General features: G+C 39.3%; 2 protein-coding genes across 2 annotated transcripts in view; one reads left to right on the top strand and one right to left on the bottom strand.

The window, feature by feature from the left end:
- vwa11 (von Willebrand factor A domain containing 11) overlaps positions 1-15,837 on the bottom strand; it is a 28,803-nt gene extending 12,966 nt beyond the window's left edge. Inside the window, exon 1 of the mRNA XM_032562626.1 lies at positions 15,655-15,837. The gene's annotated coding sequence lies outside the window, so the exon portion shown is untranslated. The remainder of the gene's footprint in view (positions 1-15,654) is intronic.
- LOC116719869 (prostaglandin D2 receptor 2-like) lies at positions 80-10,818 on the top strand. Its single transcript, XM_032562627.1, has 2 exons — positions 80-460; positions 9,197-10,818. Exon 2 carries the CDS (start codon positions 9,204-9,206, stop codon positions 10,581-10,583), a length of 1,380 nt encoding a protein of 459 aa, XP_032418518.1. The 5' UTR covers positions 80-460; positions 9,197-9,203; the 3' UTR covers positions 10,584-10,818.
- Positions 15,838-22,268: the final 6,431 nt, after the last annotated feature.

Raw genomic sequence — 22,268 nt, 5'->3', positions numbered from 1 at the left:
AACAACCATCAATCATCTCACCTGGATCATCTGTGTCTTCCTCACCGCTTCCACCACAACAGTTCATGACAGAGTCATGTTCACACAAGCCTTCCCTTGTTGAGAGACTCTATGATGTCAGACTGACAGTAAAACAGTGCAGATATTATATTTCAGTTTTTCCCCCTTTCATCAGTTTTCCATGTGCTTTTTGGTCTGTTTGCATCTCTCCTCACCAGTTGCTGCCTGCATTAAAATTTCAGTGTAATTTGCATCTGTGCTGTTCAGTTTCTGTTGGGAGGAGCCAGCTGAGGTATGTGCATCTGCGTGAATCAGAGGGTGGGTGTCTCCAGCACAGGAGGGCAGCAGAAAGCAATAGAGTTGGAGAAATGAGTGTGTGTGGGGGACAAAGAGAAGAAGCACGGGAGAGGATTTAATGCCTTATGCTCCCCTCTTACAAGCGAGTATAACCAACAGCCTGGTGAGTTTTGAGCTTATAAAGATTAGTTTATCTTATAGAATGAGATGCTAAGCTGTTAATTTAGTATGATAATAGTAGATTGATGTATATAATAATGTGGTATCATATGTTTCTGCTGGAATTCTCTGTTGATAAAGATTTCTATGAAATTCTGTTCATATAATACACTTTAAGCTTTTATGGTTTGGAGCACTTTTCTAACATACATTTTAGATGGATATCGCTTTTAAATTACATGAACATCATATAATCATAGTCAGTTCAGCTAATATATGAAAACCTTATCATGTGAGCTTGTTTAAATTAGACTGAATACTGAAATAAATCACCTTTTAATATCTTGACACTTGTTAGCTGGTGAAAAATTGTTCCAGTTTTACAGTCAGTGTAGTTGTTCTATTGTGTGGAACTATGGGACTGTGAGGAATACAAAATATTTCTTTCATAAATCTAGTGAATAGTTATTTGTTATGTGTTACTGTATTATGTATTAGAAATCAAGGAAGTGAGATGTACAGTACAGACCAAACGTTTGGACACACCTTTCTAATTCAATGGGTTTTCTTTATTTTCATGACTATTTATAAGGCAAGAAATCCCACTTATTAACCTGTCAGGGCACACCTATGAAGTGAAAACCATTTCAGGTGACTACCTCTTGAAACTCATCAAGAAAATGCAGAGTGTGTGCAAAGGAGTAATCACAGCAAAAGGTTGCTACTTTGAAGAAACCAGAATATAAGGGGTATTTTCAGTTGTTTTACACTTTTTTGTTTAGTGTATATTTCCACATGTGTTATTCATAGTTTTGATGCCTTCAGTGTGAATCTACAATGTCAATAGTCATGAAAATAAAGGAAACTCATTGAATTAAAAGGTGTGTCCAAACTTTTGGTCTGTACTGTATTTTATTTATAATTTTCTACTGTTAAAGACATTTAAATTCAATTAGTCACATCTGCTCTTATTGGATGTCAGACGAATGTTTGCTCAAGTCTTTTCATGTGCTGACTTGGAATAATAATTTATGTACGTCTCCTCCAGTCGGCAGGATGTGACTAAGTGTGTGAGTTTGGTTGTGAGAGGACTATTCAAACCATGAAACACTAAATGTTTCATGTTCAAACTTTAATTTGAAACGTTTAACAGAGGAGTTAATTAGTGTTATCTCGTAAATGTACAGGTATCCCAAAATTATGCATACCTGTAGCCTCTAATAAATTGGTTCACAACAGGAAATGACAGGCGTCTTTCAAATGATAACAAAACAATGCAAATGAGCATAATTTTAAAAAAGCAGCTGTTTTTATTTACATTTTATTGAAAACTTTTAAACTGCATTTATACCTTTGACAATAATCATTGTAATATCTTAACTGGCATCACATCAATCAAACATTTTCCTTCTTAGCAGCTTTCTTCACATATATTTCCACTGGCTGTGACCTGCATGTAAAAAATGTTGCATCACAGTTGATTCAGCAATAAAACACGAGTTTATTGTATTTTGAAGCAAGAAAACAACAAATATTCCCTATGGCGCTAGGTAAAACATGCAAATAGAACTTTAAATGCTCATTGTTGTTCTCACATATTTGTTAACAGGTAAATTAGTAACTCAATTATAGCAGTGTATAAGTGTCCTAGAAGTCAATGCTAATGTAGGGAAAGTTGAGCCTAATCCCTGAGTGTGTAGTGGTTAATGTAATAGAGTGGTTTGTTGCCCCTAGTGGTAGAAATACAGATATACCTGTTCTAGGTATAGTTCTTAGTAGGCCAACTTATTAGGTGGGGTTAGTCAGAAACCCCTGTACTGTAGTAGCTGTCTGTTCCTGCGTTCCACCATTAAAAAGACTTCGTCTCCACATTCCCTCTGCTTGTTCTTTCCAACCCAAGAATATCACAACTGGCGACGAGGATTTTAAAAGATTTCCACAGCGTGACAGAGATGAGCCTGTCGACAGACTTTGTGCGGAAGTAAGGGAAACAACCGTATGTTTTTTTTTTCTCCGAAGCTACAAGATTTAGCACCGAGAAGCTAATATGGCTATGCACGTGGGTCGTGTGGTTGAATATGATGAATCGAAGGAAGATTTTGAGTCATATTTGGAGCGTTTGGAACAGTGGATGTTGGCGGATGAGAAGGTTGTTTGCACTTTTCTCTCTGTGATCGGAGCAGATACATATGGGCTGCTAAAGAATCTTGTGTCTCCGAAAGTACCGAGCACGATGCAGTATGCAGCGCTCACTGCAGCGTTACAAGCACACTATAAGCCGACACCAGTGGTGATAGCTGAGCGTTTTCGATTCCAAAAACGTAACCAAAAGGAGGGGGAGCCAGTATCAGACTACGTGGTTGCCCTGAGGCAGTTGTCAGCCACATGTAATTTTGGACAATACTTGGATGAGGCGCTGAGAGATCGTTTTGTCAGTGGGCTGCGCTCGGATGCTGCACAGCGTAAGCTACTGGCAGAAAAAGATCTTACCTTTTCACGTGCGTGTGAGATTGCCGTGAACATGGAACTTGCTTCAAAGAATCCTATGGAGTTTTCTGGACACCATGACCCTCACCAAGTCAATGCCCTGACAAATGTTCCAATTTTTTCTAAGAGAGGATGGAAGGGACAGCACTCAAAAGAGGGACAGAACTCAAAAGAGGAAAAACATCAAATTAAGAGCTGGATGGGGTCTAAAAAAGATACAGCAACAAGGCAACCATGCTATCGATGTGGTGGAAAACATTTGGCACGCGACTGCAGATTTAGAAATGAACAATGTCATGTTTGTGCAAAAATAGGACACATTGCTCGTGCTTGCAGGAATAAAAAAAGCAGACAACAAACTCAGTATGTGGAAACGGACATCGAGGCATCAAACAGAAATGATGAAGCCGACCTTTTTGGAGTTTATTCGGTGTACTCTGTCGCTTCCAGTGAAAAAGGTTACACAGTGGACGTTTTACTGGGAGACAAAAACACCACCATGTTGCTGGACACAGGATCAGCAGTATCAGTGATAAGTGACAAGTATTACCAGTCACATCTCACCCAGTTCCCTATAAAACCAGTTGGGTTAAAGTTGAAGTCTTACTCAGGCCAAAGCATCGCTGTTCGTGGATGTATAGTTGTACCAGTACAGTATGAAACACAAAAGAGTACTTTACCACTGATCATTGTTCAGGGAAACAGACCATCCCTGATTGGACGAAACTGGTTAAAGAAACTACAGCTAAACTGGAAACAGATTTTCACAGTACACAAGGTACTAGTGCAAAAAGATGCAAAACCAGGATTACAGAAAGTGATCCTACGCCATCAGGCAGTGTTTTCAGATGACCAAGGCTGCATCAAGGGATTTAAGGCCAGGATTCGCATTAAGCCAAACACTGCACCAGTTTTCTGTAAAGCTCGCCCAGTTCCTTATGCACTAAAGGAAGCGGTAGAAAAAGAGTTGGACAGATTGGAAAAGGTGAAGGTGATTTCAAAGGTCGAGAAAAGTGAGTGGGCGTCTCCCATTGTTACAGTGCCTAAAACTGACAAAACCATTAGGATCTGTGGTGACTACAAGGTCAGCATAAATCAGTGCATTGAAGAGAAACATTATCCACTGCCTAATGCTGAAGACCTTTTTGCTACTTTGGCGGGAGGAACATCATTCAGTAAACTGGACCTTTCTCATGCCTACCAGCAGCTGGAGTTAGATGAAGAGTCAGAGAAGTATCTGGTTATCAACACCTACAAAGGTCTGTACAAGTACAGTCGCCTCAGCTATGGCGTTTCCAGTGCTCCTGCTATTTTTCAGTCTGTGATGGATCAGATTTTCCAAGGGATGGATCATGTGACCTGTTTTCTGGATGATATTCTCATCACTGCGTCATCGGAGAAGGAACATCTACAGAGGTTGGAAGAAGTTCTCACACGCCTGGAGAAGCATGGTGTGAGAGTTAAGCTTGCAAAGTGTCGTTTCCTTCAGAACAGTGTGGAATATTTGGGACACAGGATCGACAAAGATGGACTGCACCCCATGGAGGAAAAGGTTGCAGCCATAACAAAGGCACCAGAACCAACCAATGTCACTGAACTGAAGTCTTTTTTGGGTCTTCTGAATTACTACAGTCGATTTCTAAACAATCCATCTACCATCCTTCAGCCTCTCCACAACCTGTTGAGAAAAGATGAAACATGGATTTGGACAACAGCATGTACACAAGCATTTGAAGATGCAAAAAGACTACTGCTGCAGAACAAAGTGTTAGTGCATTATAGCACACGCCTGCCATTGAAATTAGCCTGTGATGCATCACCTTATGGGGTTGGTGCAGTCATTTCTCATATCTTGGAAAATGGAGAGGAAAGGCCGGTGGCATTTGCATCAAGAACGCTAACCGATGCTGAGCGGAAGTATGCCCAAATAGAGAAAGAGGCTCTTGCCATCATTTTTGGAGTCAAGAAATTCCACAAATATCTGTACGGAAGGAAATTCACGCTCGTAACAGATCACAAGCCATTGTTGACTATACTGGGACCAAAGTCAGCGGTGCCAACACTTGCTGCTTTGAGGATGCAACGCTGGGCTCTTATTCTGATGGCATATAACTATGACATTGAGTACAGAAGATCAGCTGACCATGCAAATGCGGATGCGTTGTCACGTTTACCGCGGAACTCACCAGACAACACTGCAGACGAAGGAAGCATCTTCTACTTCTCTCATGTGGAAGAACTACCAGTATTAGCAAAAGACATTGAGAAAGCGACTATGAAAGATCCGCTTCTCAGCAGAGTGTGGAGCTACACCATGAATGGGTGGCCAAATTATGTGCAGGATGAAACACTTAAACCTTATTTCATTCGCAGACAGGAACTGTCAGCAGAACAAGGATGTGTTCTTTGGGGACAACGTGTTATCATCCCACCAAGTTACCGACAGAAAGTGCTGAAAGACCTGCATCATGAACATCCAGGCATATGTCGTATGAAAGCTCTCGCCCGCAGTTACCTGTGGTGGCCAGGGTGTGACGGTGACATACAAGAACTGGTCCAAAGCTGTCAAATCTGTCAAGCTGTGCAGAAGTTGCCAGCGGTTGCACCACTCCACCCATGGAAATGGCCTGAAAGACCGTGGCAACGGATTCACATTGACTTCGCTGAAAAGGACAAACACTATTTCTTAGTGGTCATTGACAGTCATTCAAAATGGTTGGAAGTATTTCCGATGACATCCATCACGTCACACAATACCATTGAAATCTTGAGAAGGTTATTCTCTTCATATGGACTTCCAGAAGAACTTGTTTCAGACAATGGACCTCAGCTGGTGTCACAAGAATTCCGCCAGTTTTTGGAGTTAAACGGGATCCGTCACACAGCTGTTCCTGCATATCACCCTGCATCAAATGGAGCAGCAGAGAGGTCAGTACAAATCCTGAAACGATCTTTGATGAAAAATGTACTGGAGACAGATGGGAAGGCCACATTGCCACTCAGTCATCGATTGGCAAACTTCCTTATCATGTATCGCAGTACACCACACACCGTGACAGGTTGCACACCAGCAGAGCTATTCCTGAAACGTCAGATCCGAACCCGTTTCAGTCTTCTCAAACCTGAACTTGCCCAACACATTAAACAGGGGCAGTTCAAGCAAAAGCGACATCATGATCGCAGAGCTCCATTTTTGCGCGTTTTTTCAGAAGGAGAGACTGTTCGTGTCCGAAATTTCAGAGGAGGGTTTGTGAAGTGGACCTGTGGAACAGTTCTGAAGAAGTTGGGAAGTGTCACTTATCGGATACAAGATGGACAGAGAACGCGCACCATACATGTCGACCACATGTTACCATGGAAACAAGATGTGGAGAAATCTCCAGTTATGTCTTCCCAAGTGCTCGTGGAGGAACCTGAAGAGATCAGAGACTGTGTTGTTCCAGGAAGTCCGAGAGGAACCCTGACAGCATCACCTTTGCCTGCTGAATCACCTGGGCAGACAACAGAAGAACCCTCGGTATCAACCCCTAAAACAACCCAAAGCCCATCAGCGGAGCGCAGATACCCTGTGAGGCACAGAGTTCCTCCAAAGAGACTGAATCTTTGAAAATGTATAAAGTATGATTTAGTTACTGCTAGTTGATTTTTGAGGTAATAAAGCATTAAGTGCAGCCTAAATTGTTAAATTCTTAGTGAAGGCCATAGGGAATTTATTTACTGTTATTATGCATTTTTTCCTACATATTAGTTGCAGTAGAAATCTAAAAGGGAAGGAATGTAATAGAGTGGTTTGTTGCCCCTAGTGGTAGAAATACAGATATACCTGTTCTAGGTATAGTTCTTAGTAGGCCAACTTATTAGGTGGGGTTAGTCAGAAACCCCTGTACTGTAGTAGCTGTCTGTTCCTGCGTTCCACCATTAAAAAGACTTCGTCTCCACATTCCCTCTGCTTGTTCTTTCCAACCCAAGAATATCACAGTTAAATGTTATTTATTTGTTAGTTTCAGCAAACAGGCAGCTTCATTAACAGTTACTGGTGATGAGACTTAAAAGTGGTGCTGCTTTAATTGTTTTTGTGCTAGGAGAAGTGAGATAAGGTGGAATAATTTGTTATTTGAGCAAAAGTTAATTTATTTGAGTAAATATTTACATGGAGCAAGCGAAAGCAATTCAGCTCAGCTGTAACGACTGTTGATCAACAGAGACACTTATTGTTGCTCTCATATCTGTTTACAGTGGTCAACAATAGAGAAACTTGCAATACCACATTTAATCACTATTATTTATTGTGTAACTTTAGGTACAATGAGTTGGTAAAACTTGGATATAAATGTTTGTTCAGCAGCAGATAGCCATCTGGCATTTTTCAAAACAAAATCGTTGAAATGTATAAAAACAACTTTATGGATTAAAAGTAAGCAAATTATTAACCAAGAGTAAATTTTCAAATGCTGTTGTTAGCCAAAGCAAGACTTCAGCTGACTCATTTCCTTTAGAGAACTGATGGTTTTGTCTTTCTTTCCCTTCCTCATTCAGTTTCTAACCATTTTTACGAACTTTTTGCTGCAAAAACGATCACTGACTACATGTGTGCATCTTTAACTGTGAAGGACTTTATGTTTTAGTGATAGTTTCAAATTTTATAGTGCAGGATAAGTAGTTCAGTCAAGGCAGCACTGAGTTTGACTATAATATGTTAGCACCTCTGAGGTGTTAATCCCTTCTGTCCATGCAGTATTTCTCAATAGGAATGTGGCTAGACAACATTAACAGGCTTTAACATGCTGTAAGCGTCAAAAGCACAACCTTTTTTTTTTGTTTTGCTTCTGTAACTCTTAAGAGATGACTACCTCGGAACAGTTCATAAAGATTTTACAGCGATTACTTCACCTGTCCTATACAATTAAAGGCAGTTTTAAATGTTTCACTAGAATTGTGTCACAAAATGGTGAGGAGCAGGCCCCAAATACAGAGAAAAGGCAGAAGGTACAGTAAGACTATTAACTTAGAAATATGAGGAATAAAAACTACTTAAAATCAAAGTGAAAACATAACAATCACAAGGTCTAGGAGACATGTAACAGTATGATATTACAAACTACGATAAAGCTAAGCTGAAGAGTTGACATAAGGGACAGGTCGTTGATTAGAAACTATGCTGCTTTGAAGAAAGGCAAGTGGCTGAAGCTTAACTAATATAAAATGGGTGAAAATACGTATACACAGGGAACATGAAAGCATAATATAAACACCAAAATTAAGCAAAACACACAATCAAAGTCCCAAAGATCAAGACGAATTGTAGTCCAAAGACAACTTCTTCATCTTTCAAGGCTATTACCAGCTGAAAGGGTCATTGTTTCTGTACAGATGGTAATCAGTCCCCAGAGATTGTTGATGGAAACAAGTCAGAACAGAACGTTGAAGGTGTCTGCTTTCAAGAATACTGTTGTAAAAAATTTAATCTCCTGCAGTCTCTGCCAGATTGTTTATTTTAGATCTTTTAAGGCTAACTTAATTTCATGCAATAACTTTTAGGGGGGCAGAGGGTGGCAGCGCAGTAGGGTTGTAATTTGTCTTTAAAAAGTATAGACTAAGTAATCTGTAAAAGTGTTTCACCCATGAAAAACAACAATAATTAATCAGTTGTATTCACGAAACATTTTCGCTCTTGGCTCTTTCTGATAATGTTAATCCTAAAACAAAATTAATCAGTTTTGCGATAAATGTGCATATGGCTGTCTGAGCTATTCATATCGCTTGAATTTTTCTCTAATTTTAATATTAATACTACATGCATTAATATATTTTACAGAGATTTTCTGTGATAGACCAACACAAAGTAGTGCATAATTGTTAAGTGGAAAGAATAATAATTTATGGTTTTCCATTTGTTTAAAATCAGAAAATTATCAAAATGAGCAGCAAACTGCCTCTAAAGTCACAGTAAATTATATCTAAACTCAGCTGTTCTTCGAAGACCTTAGAGATTGTTTTTAGAGAATATTAGACAGCATCATGAAGACCCATGAACAAAGCAGGTCAGGGTCAACTTGTGGTGAAATTTAAGAAAAGAGTTACCGGTAGGTTATAAAATAAAATCTCAAATTTTGGACTCCTCACAGAGCTCTGTTCAATCCATCATTTGAAATGAAAAGTGTATGGCTTAGCTGCAAACCTGGCACTCAACTTTCTAATTATAACATACAATGAGTTTAAGTTTTTCATAAATCTGACTTATTTCTTGTTTCAGCCGTCTGATGTTCAACATGGTGTTCACCCCCAATGTCTCTGAGGGTCCGTTATTCTGCCCACTGCTGAAGCGGATGAGAGAAGACAATTTAAACAACAACACACAGGTCAACCTGGTCGTGGTTTGCATCCATGGCATCTTCTCCTCCCTGGGAATTTTGGAAAATGCCTTGATCATTTGGGTTTTGGGATTTCGCCTCCGGCATCGAACAGTGGCCTCCATTTGGATGCTTAACCTGGCCATGTCTGACTTCCTGGCCACCCTGACTCTACCGTTCTTCACCTTCTACTTTTATTCCTCCCACAGCTGGGAGCTCGGATACCCACTCTGCATAGTACAAACTTCCATCTTTTTCTTCAACATGTTTGTTTCAGCCTTCCTACTGGCAGCCATTTCATTGGACCGTCTGCTTCTAGTTTCCAAGCCAGTGTGGAGCAAGAATCACAGGTCGGTGGCAGGAGCTTGGAAGGTGTGCGCTCTGGGCTGGCTGTGGGCAGCGTTAAATACCCTACCTTATTCCATATTTCGTTCAGTGATTGTGAAGACTGATGGGAGGAAGCTATGCTACCATAATTTTGCTTTGTATTTATCCAGTAAGGATTCATTAAAAATGGACTGTAATGTGAGGCAGGGGGCAACAGCCATCTCCAAGTTACTGTTAGCTTTCGTCTTCCCTCTAGTGGTCATTGCAGGGAGCTACATCAAAATTGCCCTAAGCCTGAGAAACAGACACAGAAGGAGAAAGCAGAGTACCGGCAGACTGGCTGATATGCTGACTTTGCCTGGCTACGATGCACATTCAGGAATGGTTAAAACAAATGACGTTAAGTCTTTGACTTCTGGTTCCTCATTTAAGTCCAAATTAAACAACCTGTCTCCCGTCATCTCCAGTCCGTCATATCAGAGCCTGGTGAAACTTTCTCAAAGTTTCACCAAAATGGTGACGTCTGTGATTGCAGCATTTGTGCTGTGCTGGGCTCCTTATCACATTTTCTGCATTCTAGAAATGACAGCCCAGTACAATGAAAAAATCCTCAAATTAGTGCAAGAGGGCCTTCCAGTGTCTGCAACGTTTGCTTTTCTGAATCCAGTTTTGAACCCTGTCCTGTACGTCTTCAGCTGCCCCCACTTCTGCGTGAGAATACGACAGAGTCTGGGAGCAGTGTTTGATGGGCTTGTGGAGGAGGGTGAGGGGTTACTGATGACTCCGGCCAGGAACCTGCAAGCTTACATTAGGCGGAGGAATAGTCGAGATGTGAGCTTTGCACCACCAGGGTCACCAAAGTCACCAAAATCTTCATCCTACCAGCCTCCTGGTGCACAACTACCATTGCATCTGCTCTCTAAAGACCTTAGAGGCAGTCAAACAGATCAAACAGCACAATAAGTGGAAAATGGGATGGTGACTAGCTAAAACATCGCTCTCTTCTTTGAGATCATACTTTTATCATATATATCATACTATTCTTATTGTGATACTAAGGATGAATCCAATTTTACACCTTATCTGCAAAGGATAAAAAGCTTGCTGAACATGTTTCTTTTTTTGTTTGCATGATGGCCTATGTCCTATTACAAAGTTAGCATAAAAATATCAAAAATAAAATATATATCTAAAACAATATTGTTATTTTTTTTTTTTCTCCGAAGAGTTTTTGCGTCGCTAGTGGCTCGTATTTTTTTGACAGTAGACAGACAGGAAGGAGGGTGAGGAGAGGGGGGAAGACATGCGGCAAACGTCGTCGGGACCAGGAGTCGAACCCGCGACGTCCGCGTCGAGGACTAAGGCCTCCAAACGTGGGGCATGCTAACCCCCTGCGCCACCACAGCACACCCCACAATATTGTTATTTGTGTTTTTGGTGGACTAAGAGGGGTTTTTTTCATTTGATTGTAACAAAAATAATTCATGTAAATGTTGATATGATGAATGCAGATGGGGTAAAATTGCATAATTCAAGCTACTAGGTTGTGGAAAAGTGCCTTAAATATGATAAATGACAACAAGCATTATATACAGACCACATGTTGCTTGATGGCTTGAAGGCAAATTTGTGACAATAGTCTACAAGAGGCTATACAGTCATTTTTTTAGTTATTGTTTCAAACAAATGTTTAATATTTGTTTTAAAGTCCTCTAATGACACTCATCTACTCTGATAGCCTCATCAACTGTGTTATATGTTATGAACATCCATTATCTATGCACACTTATCTCTATAGGGTCACAGGGGACCTGATGCCTATTACTAGCAGCCATTAGGCAAGAGAAAAAAATGAGTACATACTGGACAGGTTGCTAGGGCAATACAGAGACACACAGGACAAACAGCCAGGCACACACCCATACCTAACCAATTAGCTTGCATGTTTTTGGACTGTGAGAGAGAAGGGAGAGAATCCAAGTACATGCAAATTCCATCTAGAAAGAGCCCAGACCAGGATTGCAATGTTGCGTACCACTGTTACTTCCAGCCACCAGAGGGCAGGATAGGACTGATGACATGAATAGCAGTGAAGTGAGAAAGTAGGATTATGCTCTTCAGGTCCTGTTTTCCAGGATCACTTCAAATCTGAGCTGCTGAACGTCTGACCTGCTCTCTGAGTGATTGCATTTCATCTTACCTGATATAAATTTTGATTAACCATCTCATCACCACCACTGCAGTTATGTGTCTTTTTCACACTCTGGTGGACACAGAGGCTTTTGCATAATGTAGGTCACAGCATGGGATTATCACAAAGGTAGTTCTAATTTAGATAGAATATTACAGAGTGAAGATTCTGAGAATAAACACAAACCGGGATTAGGCCTGGGTCAGCTTCTACATTCCCATGAGCCATTCCCATCCAACAAACTGTTGTTCTCTTCCTCCTTTTTGGATTCATATTTCCTTCTATAAGTTCATATTGATATTTGTTGGACTCATAATTACAGTTTAGTGGCTTTTTTGTAAATCTGGTCAATATTAACTAAGAGAAAACTTTCACAATTTTCTTTTTCTTTAGTTTGAGGCTATGGTGATTTGACTCAACCTTTAGTTAGAATGTTTAGGTAACATTCACAATCCACAGGTTGTGTTAGGCAACCTTCACACTTATTGGTTCTCCTGGTGAAAATGATTTAAAATAAAAGCATATCTTAATCGATTAGAATCTTGATCAACCTTTAATTTAAATATATTTAGTCAGTGGAGAAATCATTAAAAAGATGAAAACAACAGGAACCGTGACAAACAAGCCTGGGTGAAGACTCAGGTGTATTTTGCCACCACATTGACATCACAGAGGATACTAAAATAACAACCTCCAAAGTGGCCTTAAAGCAACCATTATGTGCAATGTACTGTACATCATCACTGGTTGTTTGGGAGACATGTTGTAAAAACGTCTCCCCTTTTCTACCATCAGAAACTAAAACATAAGACCGGATCTAGAGTGAAACAAAATTGAAGAAAAATGTCTAATGCCAGCTGTTGAGTATGGGGAAAGATCTGTCATGCTGTGGGCCTGTTTCTCATCCAAAGCCCTAGGAACCTTGTTATGAAGATTTGGTAATAAAAGGCTATTTTAAATCAAAATCTCATGAAAATCATTTGGTCTTCTATATTTATCTAAAACAGATTGCCCTTAGGGGAATAAGTCCCCCTGAAAGAAATGAGCTGAAGAGAAGAGAGCATGTGATATAGCAAGAATCTTCAAGGCTGCCAACAGGTGTCGCACTAATGTGCCATTTATTATTTTCTGTTCCTCTATCACTTCGCAAAAGTGCTCAAAATAACATGTTATGATTTCTAAAGCTCCTAGTGCAAGATTCTGATACTGCTGATTTGAACTTTTTTTTTTCAAGCATTTTGCAATTTTCACCAGAAGCTCCACTAACTGAGAAGGCTGCTGTATGAACCAAGATTCAGTCCATAATTTTACATCCAGATCAATGGTCCGAGCATGTATTTGAATAAAAAAAAAAAAAAAAAAGAATTTCTCAGAGAGGTCATGATTGGAGTAACACAGATGGAATAAGACGCCTAACTGCATGTTTCAGGTGGATTAGGGAACAATAATTAAACAGCAGAAGAAAAGTGAGAATGTCTGAATGCAGAAGATGCTTAAACTGATTCAACCAGAGAGAGAAAGAGCGATAGATTATGTAAAGTGCTGTAAAAACAGCTGGTACAGATGAGATATGAGAAAAGAAGGAAAGAGAGGTTAGGGAGGAGGAGTGTTGCTTTAAAAGGGTTTAGAGCTCGGCTGCCGTACTTATAGCTGGCAGATGCTGACAAGAGTATTAGAGCTGAGTTACGTGGTCACTATTTATCTTAATCATCATGTATTTAAGAATATGCTCTTTCACACACACACACACCTACGCGCACACACCCCCACTAGTGCACACGCCCCCATGCCCACACACACATCCACACACACATTCAAAAGAGTGAAGTGTCATTGCTGGAAGGCATCTGTGAATTAAAATCCTGAGAGGAAGGTTATGATACATTTACATGTAAGGTGAGAGCTTCCATACCTGAATATTCACATCCCCCTCTAGGGTTTTTTCTCTGAACATAATGAAATTCTTACAGCATGAGTCAGCTCTGCTGTCAAACAAATAAGGACTGTTGTACTGTTACAACAATGCTTTCCTTTCTTTAGATAATGGCTGCAAATGCATTTACTCATTGTTAATTTACCCTTATTTTATGTAATAGACTTTATGTCTGCTTGCTGTGAGGAATTGAAAACCAAAGTCAAATTCCTTGTTTGTGCAGATAATTTAAGCCAATAAAGCTGGTTGTGATTGTGATTCAGTTTAAATCACTCTAAAGCCAAAATAGGTTTTCTTGTAAAACTGCCCTGCATTTAACACCATCCATCTTTCTGTTAACTCTGACTTACTTTCCTGCCTCTGCTAAGAAAAGCCATAACATGATGCTGCCACCATTATGTCTCACAGTTGAGACAATGTAATAAATGTGATGTGACCTGTTAGTTTCCTGTCTCAAATAGCTGACTTATCTTCAGTCATGTTGCTATTTGTCCACTAACGTTATTTACAAGACCTCTGAAACCTTAACAAATCTTCTTTATTTATCCTGAGATAAAATGGCGAACTCTATTTACTGACTGCAATTTCTGAAGAGAATTTGTTTTTGTTAGGGATTTCAGAGTAAAACACACTGAATATACATGGTTGTCAAACTTTTCAGAGTTTAATTTGCAGAACAAAAACAAAGAAACAAAAAAAACATTATAAACTACTTTGTTTTGTTTGTCACAAAAATATCCCATTAAAATATATTTAAGTATATGGTTGTTACATGGCAAAATGTACCATCTGCAAGGTGTCTGAAAACATTGGAAAGAGACTGAAACAGCAGGTGTTTACCCAGTTCTTATTTTGGATATTGCTTTATTTATAATTTAAATATTAATTGTTGCATATTTACTTTTATTTGTTGTTATATCATTACTCAGTGATATTTTAGTGTCATTTTCAAATTTGATCAATGTTACACACTGCAGTGCATCTTGTATCTGAACAAGTCAATAGCATAACATATGCTATTGATTTGCTATAATAGTTCATCCATGAACCGTCTATCAGGGCTATTTGCTTTACACACTGAGATTTGGGCAGAAGAAATCATCTAACAGCAGAAGCTTTGCCTACACAAACTCCTACCTCTTTTGTGCTAAAAAACAAGACTATTTATTATGAAGTATTTAAAGCTGACTGACATTTCCTAATAGTTTTTCATTTTTTCAGAGTGAGAGGGACTTCTTGAGTGCACTTTTTAAAATTTGGACAGATTTATTATCCAAGTTCCTGGAGGTTGCACAGTTAAGGTCAGAGTGAAAACAGTTCAAGAAGTTCCTCAGTTGATCTGTATTGCAAATGTGTTGCATTTGTGAACTCAACATTTCTCCCAAAACTTATATCTTATTTTAAAAACTTTGAAAACAATCCGTCTCACATAGCATGTTTGCAGAAAGTTCAACTACAGAGTCAATGTCATCAAGTCATGTGGCAAAACTCTTGTTTTCTGACATTTCAGAGGAACTAACATAATGTAAAGCATGCAATGATATACATGTGTGCATATGTATTAATTCAATTAATTAATACATTTGCATTAATATGCATTAATATGAAATATGTGATATCTTATACAATGTGTTTTGTAAAGAGGAGAGGTCTAATGCGTCATCTGACAGTTAAGATGAAACAGCATGTCCTTAATAATGAAGTCTTGGATCTTATTACAAATTTGTAACAGCCATATATCTTCACAGCATAATTCATTCATACAGGTAAACCCAAAAATGTTATTATCCCTGACATTAACAATCTAAAATCTGATTTTGGTAGAAATGAATAATTTAAGGTTTAAGTGTATATTACTTAAAGAATAATAACCCACAATAAACCTGGAGAGAAGTCAGACTTGTACTCACAATTTTGGTCTGCAACTCAGTTACAATTTCAGGTCCTTTTTTCCCAAGTTTCTAAAGTAGCCGCAATGTAAATTGAAAAAATTAATTGTGAAGACCGTTAAGTACAAAAGCTCCCTCTCGTTCTTGTGGTTCCTCCTTTATGAACTCTAAAAGGGGAAAGAGCAGTTTTTCATAAGTGGTTTTCTAAACTACCATGTTTCACAACAAGCTGCTGCAAGAAAAAAATCTTGCTGTTGTGACTTGCTCAGTTTTTAAAAGTGGGTGTTTTGCTTCAAGACTTCCTGTCTCTTTAAATGAAGCACCACAGTAAGCCTCTTTCATTTCTTTCACTGTAACAGAAATTGCAAGTATAAAGATGGAGGGCAGGGGCCGTTCCAAACTTGGGGATTTCCAAATAATAAATTAATACATTCACATGTTTTCAGTTGTTAGAACTTCAGCCGTGTGACATTTCTCTTTTCAGACAATTACATCAATAAATGTTCCCACATAAATCAACACAACAGTGCTGTATCCCTTTAAAAAAACAAAACCACAGAGTCCCATTATTCTACATCTTTCCTTAAAAGAAAGCCAGTCTTCATCAGAGCAGTAGACTTTTTTTCTACCCGAGTCACCATATACTTTTGGACGCATATTCTATACAATGGATGCTTGGAGGTGAGCTGCCACTCTGACTATCCCAAACAGATACATTTGACAGCAGTGTGAGTCATCTGAGTCAGAAATTGAAGGATTTTAATATGATGAAATTACAAAATACTTGTACCTTAATTTGGACTTTCACACCAATGACTTCACTAGATGGATGTTGTTCAAAATGAAATGTTAAGGCCATTTTGGTTACATATTTGGTTTAAGAAGTGACTAACTGTTGGACCCAGAGCACTTAAACCTGTTATTATGCTGCCTGACTTGACATTTGAACAACATAAAGGATTGTTGTTGATATTAATTGAACATGACAAATTTAGTAAAGTCCATCTGGAGATAGAACAAGCTATTATTATTGAGTGTAATAAGTTGAATTTACAAAGTTGACTCAAATGATTAAAGCATGCCATCAAGTTTGGCAGAGGCCTTGTAACAAGCTATTCATTTGAATCAGGTTTGTTGGAAAAGGGTTGCATCTAAAACCTGCACGACAGTGAATCTCAAGGACTACAGCAGTATAGATTCCTAGTCTCTACTCTGATATGGGCTAGGGCAGGGATGGCCAACCCGCGGCTCAAGAGCCGCATGCGGCTCCTTGACCGGTTCCATGCGGCTCTTACGTTCATATAGTCGCATTCTGCCAGACGTGCAATAATGACGAAAAGTAGTCAAATGAACTGTCAATTATTGGCAACAGCAGCACGCCATTACTGTTGGCCGTAACCACGCAAAAACAACACAAACAAAAAACAGTCTTTGTTTCTCTTGCAGCCTTACTCTTTGCAGTCGTTTGCCATCTGCTCTCACACAAACCTCCGCTCACCCCTCACTCTCACTCCCCCGCCCCCTCGCTCTCTCATCCATCCTGATGCATTCGCGGACAATGGGAAATCATACACTCTAATTTTAATCTCTAAACAGCGTAACATCCAGTAACATTTAGCACATACTGTAGGGTCGCTATAATATCCAAGTTTCGCTTCGCTTGAGTGCAATACGGTATTTTCGTCAAATGCGCATGTGCGCAGTTTTTCAGTAAGAGTAAAATCATTTGAGTAAACCTTTCGCGCTCAAAATGGCAGGGAAAAAATGCACAGGAAAACGAAAATATGAAGATGAACACAGGACGTTTTTGACAGAGTGGGAGAATTTATATTTTTTTGTTGAACGTAGTGGAAAGCCATTCTGCCTTGTATGTCAGGTGTCCTTGTCGCATTTTAAGGCTTCAAACCTTCAGCGCCACTACAGCTCACTCCATGCTAACATCGACCAGGAATTTCCAAAAGGGACTGAACTTCGCAAACACAAGTTGGTTACCTTGAAAAGTCAGACAGAAAAGCAGGCAAAGTTTTTCCAAAAATTTACAAAGCACTCAGAGACTGTAACGCTTGCATCATATCAACTGGCTTGGAACATTGCACGGGCCAAAAAGCCATACAATGAGGGTGAGTTCATTAAAAAATGCCTCTGTGACGTTGTTGAAATCTTGTCTCCTGAAAACGATAAACTAAAACGAATGGTATCAGACGTCCAACTGTCCCGCCACACTGTTGAGCACAGAATATCAGACATTAACATGGCTATTCAGTCACAGTTGCACTCTGATCTTCAAGCTTGTGAGTATTTTAGTGTTGCATTGGATGAGAGTTGTGACATACAAGACAAGGCTCAGTTGGCAATATTTGTACGGTCTGTGTCAAACGATTGTTTGATCAAAGAGGAACTCCTTGATATCATGCCATTAAAAGACAGAACCCGTGGCATAGATGTGAAAGATTCAATGATGGATGCATTTGTGAAAGCAAATCTGCCCATAGCGAAACTAACTGCAATAGCCACAGATGGGGCGCCAGCCATGATCGGATCTGTGAATGGGCTTGTGGGGCTGTGCAAAGCTGACCAAACATTTCCAGAGTTTTGGAATTTCCACTGCATCATACACAGGGAGCAACTTGTGTCTAAATCATTGAATTTAGACAGTGTCATGAAGCCTGTGATGGAAATCGTCAACTACATCCGCACACATGCGCTTCACCACCGACAATTCAAGAATCTCATCGCTGAGCTGGAACAAGGGCTTCCAGGTGACCTGCCGCTACACTGCACTGTAAGGTGGCTGTCAAAAGGCCAGGTATTCTCTCGCTTCTTCCAGCTTTTGGATGCTGTGAAAGTGTTCATGGAAGAGAAGAACAAGGTCTATCCTGAGCTCTCAGACCTCAAGTGGGTTATGGATCTGGCCTTTTTGGTTGACATGCTGTGTCACTTGGACAAACTGAACCTGACCTTGCAGGGTAAATTAAAAATGCTGCCTGACCTGGTGCAAAGTGTGTTTGCATTTGTCAACAAACTGAATTTGTTCAAGGCGCACATTCAAAAGGGAAATTTAACACATTTTCCCACTCTACTAAAAGCCAGCGGGCAGGTCACCAGCGCCACCCTGAACAAGCAAAGAGCCAGATATGCAACACTGGTTGAAAACCTGCACGAAAGCTTTGTGGCCCGGTTCCGTGATCTACAACTGAAAAGGCCACAGATTACATTCCTTGTCGACCCATTTAATGCTGAGACAGACTGTTTGAAAGCCCCGCTAGTCATAGATGAGTGTGCGGCTGAGTTGGAGATAATTGATCTTCGTGAGGAGGACCAACTGAAACCTGCTTTAAAGGAAGGGACCATTGAGTTCTGGAAACATGTGCCAATGGAAAAATATCCCAATGTCAAACGAGCTGCACTTAAAATACTGTCAATGTTTGGGTCAACATATGTCTGCGAGTCTGTGTTTTCTACCCTGAGACATGTGAAATCGAAGCATCGGTCTGTTCTGACCGACATCCATGTCAAAGAATTGCTTCGAGTGACAACAACGGAGTACAAGCCAGATCTGAACAGGATTGTTCAAGACAAGGAATGCCAGAAGTCCCATTAAATAACACATGTAATGCACATAATAAAAGGAAAAATGTATTGTAAATTGTTCTATTATTGTTTGTTTATTTGGTTAAACAGAGTTTGTTTGCATGAGAAAGTGCACAGTGTTCATTGTTGAAAATGTCTGGCCTGTGGTCTTTGTAGTGTTAAAATAGTGTGTGAAATTTACAATAAATCTGGCTGAGCAAAAGTATGAGTATGAGGAAGGGATGGGTTGATGTTCATGTGTGCCCATGCATATGATGTGGCTCTTTGCGGTAACTTGGTAAAAAATGTGGCTCTTGGTCTTTGTCTGGTTGGCCACCCCTGGGCTAGGGGTTCTGTCTGTTTCCCTTCAGGGAGTCTCTTTGGTATGTGAGTTCTTTTGTAGGATGGCGGCTTGGCCGTGCACCTGGCATACCAGGGTGTGTTTCTATGATTTGGGTAATGGTATTTTGGTTACGCACGTGGGACGATGCTTTACTAGCAATATCTTTGTCAGTGAGCCAGTGCCGCTGGTTTCGCACCACAAAGATGCGTGAGAATGAGTTCCCTGATGAGTTCACGGACTGTGCTATGTCTCATGCTATGGTGCGCTCTCAGTCTGTCTGGGAAAGAAGCTACAGGCAAAAACAAGGACTTCTTTTTTTTTTGCTTCTTAATGACTTTCCTGCGTATTTGTCACGTAGTGAATTGATAGCAGAACTGAAAGCTGATTCTTTTCTGAAACTACTGTTTGGACTGGTGTGTCCTAAAAGTTTGATTACTTTCTCTAACACCCACTGTTAGTGAGAGACTTGGTGCCACACTTTGGCTTTGTTGAAGATATTGTGTTAAAGTTGTTTCGCTTTTTCTGGAAATCCTGTTCCTTGGACAGAATTTTTGTACTGTATGTTGTTGTTATTCTAATTATGTATCAGATCCTTAAAAATGAACAGGAACAAAAGGAACCATTTTCTCATTAATGCTATATAAGCTTTCTCTTTAACTCAGATTTTTCATGAAATGTCCTGGAAACGAAAGATTAAGGTTGTCCGTTTGATGCAAGAAGAGGGACAACTTGACATGAACTTGCTGTCAGGTTGCTGTCAGTGTCTACTGCTGTCAAGTAGATGGGTTAAACAACCAATCACAAACTACCATTCCACCATGAGAAAGAAAACATTCAAAACAGATGTCAATCTTTCCATTAGTGGGTGTTTAAGCATAGTTTCACTAACATTAGATTCTGCAGAAGACAAAGAAATAATAAAACTCCCAAAAGTTAGACTTAAGATCACTCACTAAAAGTCCATGAATTTAAAATAATTATAAGGACACAATGTCTTGTAAAGGATGTTTTCTGGGTTTTTTGAGAGGACAACAGAAAAGCACAGAATGGTTGTGCGTCTAAACAAACATTCTTCTTCAGCCAACTGAGACCAAGCACTCTAAGATAGAACAGTAGCAGTGGTCTTTTTTGCTCCAGGTTTAGACACCTGGAGCTCTGTCACTTTGGTTTTGGAACCAGTTTGTTAATGCTAAAAGGACACTAACAAGTTATTCAATACACCAAAGCATACCTTAAAAATTAAGAAAAAAACTGATGAAACATAATCAGCCCAGGCTCTGACGCAATCAGGTCAGGCTGTTTGGTGGATCAAAGCTTTTTGAAAGTTCTGACACTCAAAGGTTCTCCAAGACTCGCTTTGCTCCCTGGAGCAAGTCAACTAGGACTCCTCGCCCTCTCAAAAACCAACTTTTAGGCAATGTGGAAGCTGTTACGTTAAGCTTTCTCTTCTCTGACATCGGAGACTTTCACAGATGTGTGATTCTGCACTGAAAAAGGAGAATAGACTTCCAACTTTAAAAAAGTATTTTGTTACATGAAATCATATTAAGGTTGTCTAACTTACTTTACATTTGTTTAACATGACAACGTGATAAACTAAATGTATTTTGTTGGATAATTTTAACGTGGTCACCTGTAACAAATTAACTCTCTTTTTTTAAGTTGGATCTCCTGTATTCTTTTTTCAGTGTGACCAATTTTTTTTTTCTTAACTCAAATAAACTTTGTGACAAATATTGCTTTGCATATTTAAGGTATTTAAAACCACTACTGAACAGAAACAAGTTCTCAATTTGAATTTTGACATAATGAATGTTGAAAGAGTGTGCTAAAAGAGAACTTCTGAACTATTTTAATAAAAAGGGAAGAAGATGGCTAACCTTTATGATCTTATCCTTTGTCTCAAAAGAGAGTTTGATGCATCTGCAAATGGCTTTCATATGAAGAAAAATATTCGTTTGGAGCCTGGGAGGTCACAAATACATGTTCTGTTATAAATAAATAAATCTTAAAATCCAAATGGCCAGCTGAAGAGAAAAAGAGGCCAACATGTCAGTGGAAATGAAAAGACTAAAAATCTAGGGATGCTATACATGCTTTGAGAAAAATCGTGTTTCTAAAAGCTGAAGTGTGAGTTTGGCTGGTTTGACAGTACAATAATCTGATGACAACAGCAAAGCTGCAAAGAAAAATATCAAGATACTGAAATACACGAGTCAAGCTCAACTTGACTGAAATGTTTTGGTGTGGAGTCATCTTCTGATGTTAATAAAGATTGGCCAGTGAGACAGTGATATAGCATGAGAGGCACAGATGGAAATTAAGATGAATCAAGGATGATAAGAAGGAAGACAGTAGGAACTAATCAAAATGACAAGAGTAATTTGTGGTTAGCAATAATAGTAATACACATGTGCATAATTTGAATTTATGAATGCCAGCATTTGTTGTGCCACTTAGATGTCATTGCTTAATTTTTTCTATGTAACAGCCTGATGTGAAATACATTAACACTGCCCACTGTGTCTGTTACAGCAGAGTCTACTCAAAGTTGTTAGTAATCAAAATTTCTTTGTTGTGAAAACTTTAGCAAGAATGATGTCTCTTTTTTTCATGAAACAAATGCGATGATTTTTGGAGCAGAGTTTTTTTTTTTGACTGTTTAAACACAGGCTCTGTTGACCAACATAAACATTTTTTTTGTTTCCCACAAGGTTTAGCT

This window comes from Xiphophorus hellerii, chromosome 5 (assembly GCF_003331165.1).
Source record: "Xiphophorus hellerii strain 12219 chromosome 5, Xiphophorus_hellerii-4.1, whole genome shotgun sequence".
Lineage (NCBI taxonomy): Eukaryota > Metazoa > Chordata > Actinopteri > Cyprinodontiformes > Poeciliidae > Xiphophorus > Xiphophorus hellerii.
Note: the sequence above shows the minus strand (reverse complement) of the source record. Positions and strands in the feature narration are given on the sequence as shown.

What these genes read in the sequence shown, in the direction of transcription:
- LOC116719869 (XM_032562627.1), top strand. Translation starts at nt 9,204, where the DNA reads ATGTTCAACATGGTGTTCACCCCCAATGTCTCTGAGGGTCCGTTATTC.